This window comes from Aphidius gifuensis, linkage group LG5, assembly GCF_014905175.1.
Source record: "Aphidius gifuensis isolate YNYX2018 linkage group LG5, ASM1490517v1, whole genome shotgun sequence".
In the NCBI taxonomy this organism is placed as follows: Eukaryota; Metazoa; Arthropoda; class Insecta; order Hymenoptera; family Braconidae; genus Aphidius; species Aphidius gifuensis.
Genome location: NC_057792.1, coordinates 14,023,903 through 14,042,327, shown reverse-complemented (window position 1 = coordinate 14,042,327; position 18,425 = coordinate 14,023,903). Strand labels below are relative to the sequence as shown.

Genomic DNA, 18,425 nt, shown 5'->3' with positions numbered 1-18,425 from the left:
CACTGGTGAGTTTGGGTGGTTCAAATCGAAATTTAGTCATTATAAACTACTTCTTTAGACTCATTTGCTAAGCGTGTTGCTTTTGATTTAGATGTTTTTCGTGTTTTATTATCTATTTTATAGCCTGGAAAAAATTTTATCTGTATTTTTAATATTGAAATAACATTTGTAATAATAAAAATAACTTGTACTCATGATACACTAGTCCTCAAGTTTTTTAATATTCTAGTCAGTGGTGAAGTAGCTCTTGAAACTTATAAAATACTTCCAAAAGGTATAGCTAAAAATAGTCAATTTGATAATGTTTTTTTTTTATAATATAACTATTAATAATTGTGCCTTTGTTTTTTTTAAAAAAAAAGAATATGTTCGTGAGTTTAATATGCATTCTATTGAACATCCAATATTTTATTTGGACAACAAAAACAATAGTCTTTTTGTTGGTGGAAGGTATTATGTTTTTTTTTTAATTTTTAGTAATCCATATTATATTTGTGGATTATTATTATTTTCTAAATAAATAATTATGTATTTATTTAATCTAAAGGGGTCGTATTTTTAAATTAAATTTAACGGATATTACCAGTACCAATACTCACGTAAGAAAATTTTTTTAAATAATTTTAATTAAAATACCAAGTGCTAATTTTTGATGATTTAAATATTATTTTTCTTTTAACATATATATAATTACAGCACGATTTTAATGACACTGACATAAAAATAATTCAGCCGTTTGGAATGAATAGATTATTTATTTGTGGAGTAAAAAATTATTCATCAACAAATTGGATTATTCATGTAAGTTTAAAAATAAAACTAAAGAAAATAATTGCTAAAATTATGTATGTTGATTTAATAATTAAATTTTTATAATTAATAAATTTACTTGTAGAAAAATTTTAAAGTCAGATTAAATGAAGGCATCAAGTGGAAATCACCTTTCTCACTTAAATGTAGTGAAGCCAAGACTCGTAAAGCAACCGCATTGATGGATCCAAATAAAATTTCTTTTTATTCTGGTGTACCTCAATATAATAAAAGCGACTATCATTCACCATCTATATTTCGAACAAATTTTAAAATTACAAATAATAGTGTATTGGATCCAATTGATATCCAAACGTCACAAAATTATCAACGTATATGGCCACATGGTAATTATTTATATACATTATATTCTTTGATAAAATTGCTTGATAATTATTTTTTTCCAAATTTAAGGCAATGACGATTATGTAGGATCATTTGATGTTGATGACCAAGTTTTGTTTTTTTTTCAAGAATCTGGGAATATTGATGAGAAAAAAAAAATATTAACTATTGACAGAAAGTCTACAGAAGAGCACAGTAAGAATCATTTTTTTTGAATAAAAATAAATTAATTGTTAATAATTTTTTTAATATGCTATTTTTTTTTTGTTAGTTTATTTATTTTTTTGATAATTATATTAAAGGAGGAGAATCTGATATAGATCCAGAAGAAAGAATATATTTTCGAGTAGCAAGAGTATGTAAAAATGATAATGGATCATTAAATAAACCACGTACCTGGACTACATATGCCAAAGCTAGGCTCAACTGCCCATCATTTGAAACGATGAGTAATTTAAATTTGATAGAAAAATATACAAATCAACCATTTTACTTTCGATTAATTTCGTTAATTATTTTTTTACAGACAGCATTTACAAAGTACAAAAAAATGATACATTTTTTTATGGCATATTTTCAACATTAAAAGTTGATGATAATTTTAGGACAACCTTTAATTCAGGAATTTGTATATTTCATATTGATGATATCAACAAGGCATTCGATGGTGAATTTATGAAAGTAGAGTATAGAGGTAATGCTACCTCAGATCCAGTTGATATTCCTCAAGCAAGACCAAAACTTTGTCAACAAGATTTATCAAATTATCATAATACAACTGGAGATTATTTAATCATGAACACAGTGATTCAGCCAGTAATGGGTGGACCAATTTTTGAATTAAGAAACGAACAATCTTATCTGACAAAAATTGTTGTTGATAAAATTACTAAAAGTGTTTGTGGCATTGATGTTGAGTTCATAATTATTTATGCTGGAACAAGTAAATATACTTTTAAATAATTAATTTGTAACTCATTATTAATTATTATTTTTTTTGCAGGTCGAGGTGAAGTTTATAACATTTTTCAATGGACTGAGGGGAAAAAAATTAAAACAGAATTACGAGATAAATTTCAAGTAAGTCCTGAAGATGAGGAGATAAAAGCCATGGAAATATCACCAAATCATAAGTCAATTTATGTTGCTACCGCTCATCGAGTTAAACAAATTAATTTAAAAATATGTGAGAAATTAAAAAACAGTTTGTTTGATCTTTATTGTGAGCTGGATGTTGGTGATTTATGTCATCGAATCTACTCAATACTAGAACCATACGTATCTTGAAGATGTGAATATAAATAAAATAAAAAATAATTCATTAATTCATGATATTAAAAGCTTTATTTGTAAATACAAAAAAAACATTTACAGTACTTATACAAAATTAGAGACATTAAAAAATTTATTTAATCATCTATTTGAATGATAAAAAAATTTTTTTTAATGTATATTTTTGTAAGTTTTTATGTAAAACTGATGAAAGGAGAACCAGGACAACATTCTTCTTTAGTTTTTTCTGGTGCTTCATCAGAATAACTAATAACAAGTTGTTCAACATCAAGTGTACTCTTTAGATAATCCTTACTTCCATTTAAAACACCAATTTCATCAAAAGCAAGTGTCAAATTAAATGCACTTATGCCAAAAGCGTCTAATTTTTCTCTTGTCATTTGAACAAATGGCATAACTCTTTTCATATATTTTTTCAATTCATTTTTTTTTCCCAATTCACCAGCAATTATTTTATTTTCTGGAAGTGTTTTAGTATCACTATTCCATAATTCTTTCATTGTTGTCAAGACAATTGCTTGCCATGTTGGAAAAGTTTTAGCAACCCAAATAGTTCCAGTTGTTGGTTTAACAACAGGTGTCACATCACCTTTTCCTTTACCAGATTTTTTAGGAGCACAATGATTTTTTAACATAATCCTGAATGAATGTGCTGCATCCATAAGATACTGTGATGATTCAATAATTGTTTCATCAATTGCTCCAACTTCTGGCCAACGTGCATCAAGAATTGAATTTTTACCAATAATACCACGTACGTGTTCAGCAACATGAGGACAAATTGGACCAATTAATATTGTTTGTAGTTCAATGTATTGCATTATTAAACTCCAATTAACACCATCAAGTGCACTCAATTGTAAATACTTATCTCTAGCTGTTTGCAATTCAAAAAATCCAGTTCTAAGTGCTTCTTTATACAACATTTTACTGTAATTATCACCAGTTTCACGAATTTTTAAATTCATTTCACTCATAAATACTTTATCATTAAATGTATCTGGTTGTGATTTACGGAATGTACTTTCTGTTGCAAGTACCTCTTTGACCCATTCAATAAATGTAAATAAACGTAAAATACCAGCATCAGCCATTTTTTCAACAAAATTTGCATCTTCAACTGAATCACCAGAATCAGCAAGACATAAACGCATACCATCAGCTGAAAATTTTTTAGTTGCATCACTTAAAGTCAAAAAATTACCATCTGATTTTGACATTTTAGCTGAATTTAATAATAAATGTCCATTAGCACGTATTCCTTTTGGCCAAAGATTTGGTTGATTTGGCCAAATTGCTGTATGATTATAAATAAAATATGTCAAATGATTTTGTACTAAATCTTTACCAGAAACACGTATATCAACTGGATACCAATATTGAAATTCATGACGCATTAAATCAAGTGATTCTTTTTTAATTGAAGTATTTGGATATTTTGCATCATTAAAAAATATATAATCCCATACTTCTGGTGTTAATTCATCAGCTTTAATATCAAGTGCATTTGGTTTTTCACCTTTAAATGTACCACCTTGTATTAAATGTGCAATTGTATAATATGCCATGTAAATTGTTGAATCAGATAGAGATTCAATGAGCCATGATTCATCCCATGGTAGCTTTGTACCAAGACCATATGTTCTTGAGCATGCATGCTCATGTAACCAATCAAGACTTGCATTAAAATTTTTTCTAACTTCATCATGAAATGTTTCAAGATTAGATAATGCTTGTTCAGCTTGTTTTTTCCAGCTCTCTTCACCATAATCTAAGTACCATTGATTACATAGTGCTACAACACACTCATCATTTGATCTTGATATAATTTTTTTTTCTGGCTCATAATATATAACAGCATGTTTATCATCAATTAATTGTTTTTGTATATTTTTTTTAACATCTTGAATTTTTTTTCCTTTATATTCACCAACAAGTAATACACCTTCATAAAAACCTTTAAGATAAACCATTTCTTTGGCTTCTAATAATTTATCTTTATCATTTTGAGATTGAATTTTTAATTTATCATAAACAAATACAGCAGCAAGATTACCATATTCTGGTATTTCAAGTATTGATATTGGTTCATATGGCAATACCATGTCATCTTTAATACCATATTTTTCTCTTAATGGTTGTTTTTTTTTAAGATCAACAAGTGCAGCATAATCATCAGGTGAATCACTTGGTACTGATGTTACAATACCAGTACCTTTGTCTTCTTTTATTGTAAGCATTGGAAGTGTATAAATTATTTCATGACTTGTTAATGGTGCTGATAATGCTTGACCCATAATATCTTGTCCAGTAATTTTTACAATAATATTTATTTTACCTTCAACTTCAGTAAAACCTTGATAAGATAAATTTCTAGCTGCTCTTTCAGTTGATATAAATATATCACCATTTACAATTGAATAAACAATATATTTAATATCTGGATGTATCCAACAATTTGTTTGACCATACATTGTTTCTGGTCTTAAGGTTGCAGCAATTAAATAAATATTTTTATCTTCAACAATATTCAATACACTTGGATATGGCTTTTGTAGTTTCATTTTAACAAGTGTATATTCTTGTGGACCAACACCCTCACCTGATGATCTATCATGATCCATACATGGTTGATTATCTTTTGGTGAAAATATTGTATAACGTTTACCATATGCAATTTTATTACGTGATTTTAAATGAATAAATTGCCATTTAACAAATGAATCGAAAAATGGATTTGCATCAGTTGTTATAAATGTACGACGCCAATCAACATGAAGACCAATTGATTTTAAATCTTCAACAGCAAGTGGTGGAAAATAATCAAGCCAATAATTTTCATCAGCAAAATTTTTTATTTCTTCATCTTTTAAACCCATACTTTGCATTATTTGCCATTGATATTTAGCATTACCTGTTTTTGCAACAGCTTTACTTTTTTTTCCTTTACTTTTATCTTTCATTACAATGTCATCAACAGCTTCAGTTATTTCTTCAACTTGTTCAGTAAATAATGGTGGATAACCATAAACTTCCATTTCACGTTTAAGCTTATCAGCACAAGCTTTTATTGGCATTCCAGTACAATGAAAACCAAATGGAAAAAGTACTTTTTTTCCCAACAAACGATTGTAACGTACAGCAAACTATAAATAATTATGAAAACCATTAAAAAAATCTGCTAATATTTATAATTAATTGTATTATTACCTCGCATTTTGACAATGAAAATGTGTGTCCTAAATGAAGTCGACCATTCATATATGGAAATGGAAATGTTGCTAAAAATTTATCATCATCAGATTTTTTTGGTTCAACTGGTGCATCTTCTTCATAAACTTTATCAGCTTCCCATTTAGCTTGAACTTCTTGCTCTATTTTCTGGAGGTATTCAACCTTGAATGTTCCTTTTCTCTCGGTACCCTGAATAATGATACAATATAACATGTAAATTTCAATTCTAAATCAAGTAGAACATTGTAATTATTTATTAATAAACAATATTTAAGCTTTACTCACCATATTTGGTTGACACGAGTAACCAAGTAACAAGCTAGATTTATGCCGGAAATGTGTGTGAATAACCAATAAATTAATTAATTGACGTGTTCACGTGTTTATTATTTATTTATTTATTTACTTTTTCGCTTTAAAATAAAACTACTTTGAGAGCTATTAAACAATTAATAAATTATAAAATTATGACAGCTGTTTGATAATTATGGTGTCTATTGTTGTACACCATATTTCAATACATTTCGCTAATCGAAATAATTTTTTAATAATTCAATATAATAATAATTAGCGAAAATGATAAAGTAGAAAATGTCTTTAGCTTGTGGCGTTCATCTTGAAAAATAAAAAGAGAAAAAAAATATATAGCATAAGCTGTTTATCGTGATAATGATAAATAAATAAAAATAAATAAATAAACAATTCAAATCGTACTATATAGTAAATCAATAAGTAAATTAAATCATTTTAATTTAAATGTTAAAAAATTATAATTAAAATTAAAAATAATATAGGATTTTTAAAGAGTGTGTAAAAATATAGTCAACATTTGTGTTATAAAAAAAGAATTAACATTATTTAATAATAAAAAAAAAAATATACGAATGAATAATTGTAAAGAAAAAACAATGGATTTACAACCAAAAAAAGCAGTTGTTGCAATTCCAATAACAACACGTGGTATTGGTTTACTAACAAACCAATCATACAAAATATTATCAAAACAATGTCCAAAATCAGTTGTAAATTTTACAATATATCAATCATATAGAATAGCATTGGCGCAGCATCAAAATCAAATGTGTGAATCGGAGCATAAATCACCTCAAGAATATTTAACAAACATATATCGTAGTACAAATCCTCAATTTAATTATTTTAATGATCTTGGAATAAAAGAACGTGTACAATATATAACACATGCATTTATACCAATTGCTGAATTAATAAATTCAACTGGTCCATTTACACTATGTGGTACATCATATCAACCAATAATATATGATCCATCAGCATTAAGTGATGAGGTATCATCATCACCAGACGAATCATGCAAGCCAAGTAAACAAAAACGTAAATTTATACCAGATCCATATGTTATAACATTTAATAATTTGCGTGATACAGTTGTTGCATTAAGTGATCCAAATACTGATATTAAAATACGTCAAGATTTTATAACAAGTAATCCAATACCAGGTGCAAAATTTAATGATAATTATTTGCTAACAAATCCAGATGATATTATACCACATGATTATGATAAAATTAAATTTTTTGAAGATGAAAAATGTTTTCAAACAATGATTGAAGAACTACAGTTATCACGTAATTTATTAAAATTAATTGGTGAATGTTCATTTAATGGTACTGGTACATGTGCACAACTTGTAACAGTATATAAACATAAAATATCATTAAGACCAGAATTATATGATCCAGATAATGGACATTTATTTAGAACAATACGTTATATTGAAAGTCCATATTTATTACGTGGTGCATTGAGTTTATTAGGTGAATATCCAATTCATAATCGTATTGATGAAAGAATATTTGGTATACGTCAACCACTTGGTCATGAATTTCGTAGTTATTTAGATTGGAGTCATGAACTTGTACCACGTAATTTATTATCATGTGGTACAAAACATATTGGACAAGAACAAGTACCATTAATACCAATAACAACACGTGGTATTGGTTTATTAACTGATAATTGTTTTAGATCAGTTAAAGTATGTTATCCAAAATCAGTTGAAAGATCAGAATGTACTGTTTATAATTGTTATCGTGTCGCATTAGCACAACATCATTTACAAATGTCAAAATCATTAGCTATTAATTTTGGTTTTATTGATTCATGTATACGTAATGTTTCTATACAAAATTATTATACAAATATTGATATTGCTACGGAATTTGAAAATTTATCATTTTTACCAGTTGCTGATCTTATTAATTCAAGTGGTTATTTTGATTTTAAAGGTACCAAATTTCGTCCAGTAATATATGAACCAAAAAGAGTTAAATGTCATTTATCTGGTCGAGAAAAAATCATACCGGATCCATATGTTATTACAATTAATAATTTACGTGATACAGTTATTGCATTAAGTGATCCAACGACTTCATTAGATATACGTAAAGAATTTATTGCTAATAATCCAATACCTGGTGCAAAATTTAATGATGATTATTTATTAATTAATCCAGATGAAATAATACCAGATAAATACGATAGAAAATTATTCGCTGATGATTATCAAAGATTTAAAGAAATGATGTCAATATTAAAATATAAAATGGAAAAATATCGTAGAAAACCTTATCCAGTTGCAACATGTAATTTTAATGGTGCTGGCAATTTTGTTCAACTTGTTACGGCATATAAACATAATTACAGTTTAAGTGAAAGACTTGTTGAATCAAGTGATGAATATACATGTATACGTTTAGTTAATACTGGTTATTTGGTACGTGGAGCCATTTGTTTACTTGGTGAATATCCAATTCATGATCGTATCAATAGAATTTTACTTGGTATACGTGAACCAGCTGGACATGAAACTTCTAATCACATTACAAATCGACAAACTCTTGCTCATGATGTTCTCTGGGATGGATATGAAAGCATTCAGTCACGCATTCATTCATAGTCATTTAACACATGCTGTGTAATTATTTAATGCAAATAATTATCAAACATTTATAAATAACAATATTTTTTCTTAAATATTGTATTTATTTTTTTTATAACAAATTTACAATTCGAGTGTGACAAAATTAACAAAATGAAATTTTAAAATATAGGTATATCTTTTTTTTCTTTTTAATTAATACAATATTTAATAAACAATATTTAAATTGTGTCAGGATTATAATTAAATAAATTGTTTATTTATTTAGAACGTTTTTTTTTTTTTATCAATAAAACGCATATGACATTTTAAACATTTTTAATTTAATTTGAAAGTAATTGATTAAATAATTAAAGCTGCTGTTAATTACGTCTATAAACAATTAATTTTTCTATCTTAATTAGTTGTTTATAATAATATATTGTTTATATTTGATAACTACCACATGATTATTTATTTATTTAATAATTTATCAACAAAAAAAATGAGTTAAAAAAAAATATATTTGTGTGAAATTTGAAAATAAAAGTAAATTATTTAATGATTTTTTTTTTTCATTAAATTAATTAAATAAAACTCAGGTACAATGACATTATGTAAATGCCAAATATTTTATATATTTGTTCCCCCAAAAAAATATTGCAATTTTAATATTTAAATTGAAAGAAATTTATTATTAAAATTACAATATTCTTTGTTTTTTATTTCTTTTTTTTTTTAATAATATTTTATTTTTACTAATTACGAACACTGTCACACTTAAACATGATAGATTACAATGGTTTTTATTTATTAATTTTTATTGTATATATATTTTTTCTTTGGCGTTAATCAATGATTATTCAACACGCATAAACAAAAAAAATAATGAACTTTATATATTGTTTTGTTTTTTAGCTACAATCAAAATTTATCCTACAATAATAATTTATTTTTCTAAACATTTAAAACATTATATTTATACCAAGATAAATTTTTTATTTTTTATTTATTCTCAAATTACTCAAACTCGAATTAATAATCCAGATATTTTTTTTTTTATATTATAATTTATTACTGATTAAATATATTCAAAAAAAAAAAAGTTTAATATGTATATGATAATTGCAACTTTTATTGATCCAATTTTGTATATTTTTTTTTTGGATTTGTGTCAGTTAACTATTTTTCTTTTTGAATAAACTAGTTGTATCAGAGGCCTGCTTAAATTTTTTTATTTATAAATTATTATACAAAAGCAGGATGCTTGAATTTTTTTGACTAATAATACTATTTTGGAATAACGATGATGAATACCAACAATATAATAATAAAAACTATATCTATTTTTGTCAAATTATTATAATATTTTTCTTAAATTGTTGTAAATTAAATTGCCAAATTAATTAGCAAGATTATTATTTTATTTATCTCGCAGTATTAATTTAAATTTATTAAAATGAATATATTTTTTTTTATTTATAAATTATGGTAATTTATTTTTTTTAATATGTTGGAGCTTGATATTCACCTCGTTGCTGTTGTTGTTGTTGTTGCTGTTGCTGTGGAAATGATTGTTCTTGATAAGCTGATTCATTTGCATCTGGATAACTTGTGTATCCAGCACTTCCAACTTGATCAGCTTCATAACTCGTTGCAAATGCTGAATCAGTGCCTTGTTTAAATCTTAGATATGCAAACCATGCATTTCCAGCCTATTTAAAAAATTGTTAAATATTTATTACACAAGTGACCTATATTTAAAAAAAAAAAATAATAGAAATATGTTGATTGCCTGATTTAAATTTCAAAAAATAAAATCGATTGACTCATATTTTATTTGTTAAAAGGTCACTCTTTTATTTTGTGATAAATAATTTAATTGTAATTAATAATGTTTCAATTCTTACCCAGGTGAAAATAGCTAAAAATGCGAAAAATATTGCACAATTAATACTGCTAGTACCATAATCATCAATTGGACGTGGACTATTTCTCCACGCACTTGATAAATAAAAAAATCCAATGAAATTTAAAAATGACCATAATCCAGAAAATCTAAAAATAGGATATATATTTATTTATTTATTGTTTAATTAATTTTTTTTGAATTTATATTATTATATAAACTTACCCAAGATCTCCAAGGACAAAGTGTTTTCGTGTTTTAACTGATGACATTTGTTCAAATAAATATTCACCTCCAAGTAAACCAATACATGCCAAAAATCCTAAAAGACCAATTCCAGATCCATAACTACATGCAGTTGAGTCATTATTTAAAAGACAACGATCTTTTCCATCAACTGGATCTGGCCTGGATCCTTTGCTGCTCATGCAGCCAAATATAATTACTGAAAATAGCTAGAAAAAAAAAAAAAAAAGGACTTACATTTCAATAACAAAAATTCAAATTATAAATATATTTTTTCTCTGTAAATTTAGTCAAAGTTTAAACAATTAATTATCAATAATTCCTGGACATACATCTATAGCTATAGCTAAATATAAAAAAAAAAAAATGCATCATCTTGTCAATGGAAATCGAAATAAAAAAATATTTTTCTTCATGGAAATATATTTTTAATTTAACTTTGACATTGTTACTATAAATAGATGATAAAAAAAATTTAATCACAATAAATTGATTTTAATATTCATTTGTGCTGTATTGAGACATCAAAAAAAAAAAAATAAAAATAAATTTATGTCCCCAACTCCTCCCTCTAAACACACAAAGTATCGATCTTCCGATCGCCTTAAATATTACATTGTTACTATTTCCTTTCTCAATGTCATTGGAAAAGCAAAAAAAATCAAAATCAATTAATTTTTAATTAACCAATATAGAAAATATAATTTTAAATTTATTAATGTTAATAATAATAATTTTATTTATATTATACAGATGATGAGTTGTGTTAATTTTTGAAAAATCAATAGAACAACCCCAACAAGAATATCCGAGGGTGTAGGAGGGTGTAAACCACGAAACCTTCAAATCGATGTTTCTAACGCGCACACATATTAAAATTATTAATATAATAATTTAAATAATAATAATTAATTGTAAATTATGCTGATTTTTTTTTTGGACAGATATTGTAAAATAAAACTTACTAAACATGCTCCTTTTAATATAACCTGGGGCCTTTGTACAAAGGTAATTGGGTCGAATGGAGCTCCAGCTTTTCCACCACCGTAAGCACCACCACCGTCCATTTTAATGCAACTGAGCACCAGCACTGACTGAAATACTCAATTTGTACAAGAAAAAAAATAGTTTAAATCATGATAAGGGAAGCGCAAGCGCGCATTTTATATTTATATAAAAATAAAAATAAATATGATATGGTAAATTCAAGAGCAATGTTGAAGGGTACTCCAGCGATAATGATTCCTCTGATTTTCTTCGATTTTTTTCTCCGGAGAAATTCAGAGAAAAATGTAAAAATATCGAAGAAAAATTTAGCCAGGGTAGTTTTAACAACAAAAAAAAAAGTTAATTAGTTTAAAAAATATTAACAATGATTTTTTAAATTATTTTTTAATTTTATTTTTATATATTGATATTTAATTATAACGATACAATGTTTTTTATTTATTTTTTTGGTGAGTTTATAATTTTTGTTGATCATCATATTGTTGCTGATCATTTTGTGATTGACTAGGAGCTTGTGAATTATCAACATTATCATCAACATTATAATTTGTTGGATAATTATCATACTGTGAATTTTGATAATTATTTCCATCTTCATTGGTAACTGGTTGAGTATTTTCTTGATACATTGATGGATCATATTGCTCATATTGTGTATAATTTTGTTCATTATAATCATTTGGATACGTTTCGTAATTTTGATTATTATCTTGTTCATAATTTGCCTGATTTATATCTGTATTTTCATTATTTTCTTGTGAATTTTTTAGTTGATTATCTGTTGATTTTGTGGTGCTTGATGGATTTTCAATTTGTGCTGATGAATTATCTGTTTCTGAAACGTAGCTTTCTTGTGCTATTAAATATAAATATTATTAATTATCAAAATAAATAATTATTATTAATTTTTTTTATTATAAAAACCTTTTTGTTGTTGAGCAAATGTTTCACGTATTTTAGTCGACAGATATTCTATGTTGGTTTGGAGGTTGCCCATCTGTTCCCTGGAAAAATCATCACAAAAATTATAAGCTACATTTTCCTATATAAATTTAATTCTAAATACGTTTCTATATAATTTTTTTTCATCTAAATTATTTAATTATCAATTTTTCTTTAACTATAAAATTACTGCTATTACTGTGCTGATAGAGGAAATACCATTTCAAATCCAACAGACTTCTTTTTTGGTTTTATTTCAAGTTTAAGATCAACCTTGACTGTACGCTTCTTTTTTTTATGTAAATTCATCGAGTTTATTGTAGCACCATCATCTACCACCTCGACTGGATCCTCTGTCAACACAGAATAGCCGAATATTCATTCATTTTTTTTATCTCTTTTTTTTTTTTTTTTATCTTTCTAATTTAATTTTTGTATTTGTTTGTTTGTTTTTTCCATTTATATATGAATTACTTGTGCATGAGGTTGTTTGCTTCCAAACGTTGTGTGAGAATTTGGCATTCAGCAGTCAATCGTGAGACGAGCATCGCTTGTCTGCTGAGAGCGTTTTCTAGACCACCCACAGTAGCAGCTGAGAAACATTTTAATTCCCTGTTTTTTTATTTATATTTATTTTTTCTTTTTTAATTTTCTTAAATGCCCATGTTAAGCACATTGTCAACATGCCAATTTCCCACACACAAATATCAAATTAATTTGTAACAAAAATAAATTGAATGAAAAAATTATTATCAATAAAAAATATTGTTAATTTTACTTGATTAAATTGGGGGACAATATACCCAACACAGGCAACAATTTAATATATATCATACCATGTTTGACTTCCATATTTTTAATTAAACCAGACATTTCATTTTCAGCTGTTTTTGATTGGGTTGAAATTATAACTGATGGTGTATCTGTTGTTCGTATCATTTTACTCATACTAAGCTATAAAGTTGAAAAAATAATTAATAATAATTTAAAGCTTTAATTGTTTTTTAAATTATTATTTACCTCTTTTTCAAGTGATGCTATTTGTTCTGATAAACGTAAATTTTCACGACGACAATGAACAATATCAGCATCAGCTCTTTCAATTCTTTGCTTGTAAGAATTAATTTCACTTTGATAACGACTTTGTTCTTGTCTTGCATGACGTTCACTTCTATCAGCAGCTAATTTTGCTGTTGCTAATTCTTGCTCCAATGAATCTTTTTCTGTTGTCACCTGATAAATATCATTTTGAAGGTTTGATATTTTTGATAATAATTCTTTTTTTAAATCATCAATGATTGCTTGTTTTTGTCCAAGTTCACGTTTTAAATCGAATATTTCTCTTCTTTGTTTTTCGATTTCTAATTGTGATTTCGATGCAACATCCCAATGAGTTGCAACATCAGCTGATAACTGTTCAACTTGTTGTCCATATCTACGTTCAACTTCATGTCTTTCTTCAGCTAATTTACGACAATTTTCTTGTCCAACTTCACGTATTTTATGACGTTGTCTTTCTAGATCATCTTTTAATCTACGAACTTCCATTTCAGCTTGACTTTTTTCATATTCAATTTGTTGTTTATTTTCAATTGCATTTTTAATTTTTTGATTTGCTTCAGCTTCACGTTCACGTGATAATTTTAAATTTTTAGTTAAATCATCAATTTTATTTGTTAACTCACATTTTTCACGTATAACTTGTTCAATTGTATCATTATTTTCACGATTTATTGATGTATTTTTATCACTAATATTTTTAGTATTAATATCTTCAAGTGCTTTTTTTAATTCAATTTTACATTGTGTTAATTGTGCTTCTAATTCACTTATTCTTGATTCAAATATTATTTTTGATGATCCACAATCAAATAATAAATTATCACGTGATTTAATTTTTGTTAATGAATTTTTTTGTATTAATTTTTTATTATCAATATTTTCATTGTTATTATCATTATTATGTTCATTTAAAAAACTTTTCAATAATGCCATTTTATTTTTATCATGTAATAATTCATTTTCAGCAACAACATTACGTATTTTACCAAGTAAATTTTTTAATTCATCTTTACAATAACGTGATTCTTGTTCAAGTTGTTCAATATATTCTTCTTGACGCATAATCAATGTCTTTAATTCACGTGATGGAGCTGATGAATCATCAACTTGTGTTAATATTGATGTACTTTGTTGATTATTTTTATCTGGTAATGTTGTATTATCACTAATGACACTTTGTAAATCAATGTCATTCAATAATCCTCGATTTCTCGATGTACTTCTTGGATAAATATTTTTATCCTGATAAATTCTTCTGTAATATTTTACAAATGTTTTTAACATCAATATTAGTATGGAATTTATTTTTTTTTGACTTTACATACCTAGATGTTCTTGGAGTATATGATTCAGCCAATAAATATTTTAATTTCGAAACAGCTTCTTTGTAGGCTGTATCAGTGTAATCAGGAATTTTTTGTTTTTTTAATAAATCCATTGTATGTCCAATAGAATTTAATCTTCTAAAATAAAAATACAAATAATTAACAATTAAATAAATTGATTTCAATTTAAAAATAATAACTTACCGAATTTTAAAACGTTTTGGTCGTCCAATTGCAGCAGCATTATCAATTTGTGAATAATTAATTTTTGTTGGTTTATGATGATATAATTTAATGTTAAATTTTGGACGTACTGAATAGACTGATGATGGTGATGAAATATCAACACATCCTGAATTTCGTGTGTAGTTAGTCGCTAGCATGCCGTTTTCATAATGACATGAAACTTGATCCTACAACTACATATAGACTTCAATATAAAAATCAATCTTTTTAGGGAGAAAATAAATGAACAAAAAAAAAATATAAAAAATTTATATAAAAGGGTGTACAACGACACTGAGTTTGCATGTATATGTAATCGAAATATCCTGATTACTATAGTAACGAGTCAAGTCAACACACGCAATATGCAATAGCCAATCTTATTTGATGCCAGACTGAATTTTCAAGTTAATCCAAGGAAATTTAAATCTGCTTTATGCTAGATGTTCACAGAGACTGGTACATAATATCGCGTGCATCCAGGTCATCCGTACTTTTGACGAACAGGCACCGTACCATCATACCTTCATATCCAAACTTCCCACGCTACACAAATTATCCAAGTCTTTTATTCTCTATATTATGAGGATTTAAATTATTTTTTAAAATTTATTTCTTCATGAAATAAATATGTAAAAATTAAATAGCTATATTTTTTTATTTTTTATTTAGATAATATTTGTTTATTTATATTGAATTTTTTAACAAGTGTGATGTTTGAGATTTTATTATAAAAATAATTAAATTTTTTTAATTGAAATTAACACCAATTGCTGATGTTGGTGTTGATATTTCAGAATCATATGTTGTGTCTCTTTCTATACCTCGATATTCTGAGGTATCTAAAATATTAAAATTAAATAATAATAATATTTTAAGTATTCAATTTAAATGATGTTTAAAAATGTAAATTATTGGAGTAAAAAATTAATTACCTTGATTGTCCGATTCATTATTTTTAATACAAAGAATCATGATTAAACCCAACACTGCAGAACCACCACAAACAAGACTCACAACATTACGATAATAAAATGTACAGTCAGCTGGGCATCGTCTAAAATTAATTCAAATCAATAAATAATTTTTATATTTAAATATAAACATAGAGTATAAAAAAGTAGCTAATATTTACAGGTATTGAATGAGTAGAATAGCCACACCATTTGCCATCTTATCAGTAAAACTCATGGCTCCATAAACAAATGCTCCACTCTGAGTATTTTTACCAATTAAATCAGCAGTTATACCAAGACTTGTGACAAGCATCACCGAGCCACCAGCACCTAATTAACATTGTCTTGATTAACATTTAAAAATTACAATTAAAAAAAATCATATGTCAATAATTACCTAACAATAATGAGCATGGATAAATAAAATAATTTGTAAAGCTTTGTCCTTCTCCAAAAAAAATCCAAATACATGCTGATGCACCCTGAATAAATCCAATCAAGTATGCTATTTTTCTTCCTAATTTAGTATTAATTCTTTCAATAATCAGAGACATTTTTAAACTACTTAAATACATAATCAATGGTATAACTGCAAGTGCTGTTGCTGGCATTTTTAAACTTTCATGAAGATAAAGTGGTACACAAATTTGTGCAATATTAACAAATAATCTTGTTGTCATATAAACACCAGCAACAAGATAAAATTTTTGATCATTAAAAAATGATGATACTGATCTATGATTAATCGTAATTGGACCAGATGTTGAGTGTGGTATTTCTTTGACAAATATATGAAAAACACCTGATGAAATTATTCCAACAGTTAGTCCAATCATAACAACTTGAAAAAATTTATTAGCATCATGTGGACCAATTTGGCTTGTTGATGAAGTGTCACTTGTCAAATGTAATATTGCCCATACAATTATGTAAACAAAAACATTTGAAAATACTGTAAATGTATATCTGTAAATTAATATATAAATTAATTGACAATTTAAATGGACTTAGTAATAAATTGTTTACCTTATTGCTGTTAATTCAGTTCGTTCATGTTCAGTTGGTGTTAAATCTGGTATCAAAGCAAGATGTGATATTTGAACAGATGCCCAACCAATTTGAAATATAATAACAAATGCTGAATAATAAACAAGTTGTGACCATTGACTGGCATCACCACAATGTATACATTTTGAAAATATAAATGGAAATGATAAAACAACACATATTGTTCCTGAAAAAATATAAAATTTATCATTAATTTATACAAATGTATTAGGATAAATATCAATCATAGAGATAAATAATTTTTCATTAAATTACCAGTTAAATGCCATGTTTTTCTTTTTCCATATCTGCACAACCAAAAATCATCAATTCTATCTGATTGTAATCCAACAAATGGTGTTGCAAATGCATCAGCAACTTGTCCAATCAACATTAACATACCAGATAACACTGGATCAAATCCCAAAACAAAATGAAAAAATACAAGTAAATATGAAAACCACATTGAAGCACAAATGTCATTCAATACATGACCAACTCCATATGAGAATTTTTGTTTTTTTGATAAACGTTGAACAATTTCAGTATAAACATTATCAACATAATTTGGATTACTCTCCATTTTTTATAAACTTTTTAAATTTTACTTAATAAACAATAACAAATATTAAATATAATTTAATTTCACTGGTTTTAAATTATCAACAATATTTTCTTAAAAATTAATTAAAAACTGACAATGTGTGACAGTATAATTTATCTCATGATTTTAATGACACATAATGATAAGAATCATTATTAAAAAATACATGTAAACATATGGTTGATGAGTCACATTGAAATGTCAACATACGTATGACATCATAACCTCAAATTTTTAACTAAAATAACAAAAAAATAATAATAATAATAAGTCAGCTAATTAATTAATAAATTTGACGATTATTTTTTATTATTAAATTGAACATTTTTTAGCAAAGATTACGTATAATCAAGTAAATAAATAGTAGTAATATTTTTTTTTATTTTTTGGAGAGAGAGAGAATGTAAACAATCCATCTGTTGGATGTCAAATGAAATGGAAAGTAAATAATAACAAAAACAAAATAATAATAATATTTTTTAATAACTGTAAATGGTATGATATGATTTTTAATTTTTA

The 18,425-nt window shown here is 25.8% G+C and overlaps 5 protein-coding genes across 7 annotated transcripts; 1 reads left to right on the top strand and 4 right to left on the bottom strand.

Annotated features, from left to right (window-relative positions):
* Window positions 1-382: 382 nt before the first annotated feature.
* Window positions 383-1,772, top strand: LOC122856443 (semaphorin-2A-like). Its single transcript, XM_044158110.1, has 8 exons — window positions 383-450; window positions 548-599; window positions 697-801; window positions 896-1,157; window positions 1,225-1,350; window positions 1,458-1,604; window positions 1,682-1,695; window positions 1,761-1,772. Exons 1-8 carry the CDS (start codon window positions 383-385, stop codon window positions 1,770-1,772), a joined length of 786 nt encoding a protein of 261 aa, XP_044014045.1.
* A 705-nt stretch (window positions 1,773-2,477) lies between these two features.
* Window positions 2,478-6,238, bottom strand: LOC122857639 (leucine--tRNA ligase, cytoplasmic). Its single transcript, XM_044159905.1, has 3 exons — window positions 5,968-6,238; window positions 5,659-5,871; window positions 2,478-5,594 (listed from the first exon to the last, which is right to left on the bottom strand). The coding sequence occupies exons 1-3, from the start codon at window positions 5,968-5,970 to the stop codon at window positions 2,622-2,624; spliced, it is 3,189 nt and encodes a 1,062-aa protein (XP_044015840.1). The 5' UTR covers window positions 5,971-6,238; the 3' UTR covers window positions 2,478-2,621.
* Window positions 6,239-8,686: 2,448 nt separating this feature from the next.
* On the bottom strand, window positions 8,687-11,849 carry LOC122857673 (synaptogyrin). Its single transcript, XM_044159953.1, has 4 exons — window positions 11,703-11,849; window positions 10,717-10,946; window positions 10,493-10,640; window positions 8,687-10,297 (listed from the first exon to the last, which is right to left on the bottom strand). Exons 1-4 carry the CDS (start codon window positions 11,802-11,804, stop codon window positions 10,088-10,090), a joined length of 690 nt encoding a protein of 229 aa, XP_044015888.1. The 5' UTR covers window positions 11,805-11,849; the 3' UTR covers window positions 8,687-10,087.
* A 264-nt stretch (window positions 11,850-12,113) lies between these two features.
* LOC122857644 (serologically defined colon cancer antigen 8 homolog) lies at window positions 12,114-15,950 on the bottom strand. Of its 3 annotated transcripts, none has more exons than XM_044159910.1 (7): window positions 15,279-15,946; window positions 15,075-15,212; window positions 13,708-15,004; window positions 13,524-13,641; window positions 13,162-13,279; window positions 12,670-12,749; window positions 12,114-12,601 (listed from the first exon to the last, which is right to left on the bottom strand). In XM_044159910.1, exons 1-7 carry the CDS (start codon window positions 15,455-15,457, stop codon window positions 12,201-12,203), a joined length of 2,331 nt encoding a protein of 776 aa, XP_044015845.1. In that variant the 5' UTR covers window positions 15,458-15,946; the 3' UTR covers window positions 12,114-12,200. The 3 variants fall into 3 exon arrangements, with proteins under 3 accessions (XP_044015845.1, XP_044015846.1, XP_044015847.1); XM_044159911.1 differs by lacking the exon at window positions 13,162-13,279 and adding an exon at window positions 12,907-13,040 and having other exon boundaries at window positions 12,490-12,601; window positions 15,279-15,950; XM_044159912.1 differs by lacking the exon at window positions 13,162-13,279 and having other exon boundaries at window positions 12,490-12,601; window positions 15,279-15,947.
* Window positions 15,951-15,956: 6 nt separating this feature from the next.
* Window positions 15,957-18,395, bottom strand: LOC122857654 (major facilitator superfamily domain-containing protein 12-like). The gene is made up of 6 exons (XM_044159928.1): window positions 17,579-18,395; window positions 17,282-17,489; window positions 16,653-17,221; window positions 16,435-16,585; window positions 16,235-16,356; window positions 15,957-16,141 (listed from the first exon to the last, which is right to left on the bottom strand). The coding sequence occupies exons 1-6, from the start codon at window positions 17,883-17,885 to the stop codon at window positions 16,050-16,052; spliced, it is 1,449 nt and encodes a 482-aa protein (XP_044015863.1). The 5' UTR covers window positions 17,886-18,395; the 3' UTR covers window positions 15,957-16,049.
* Window positions 18,396-18,425: the final 30 nt, after the last annotated feature.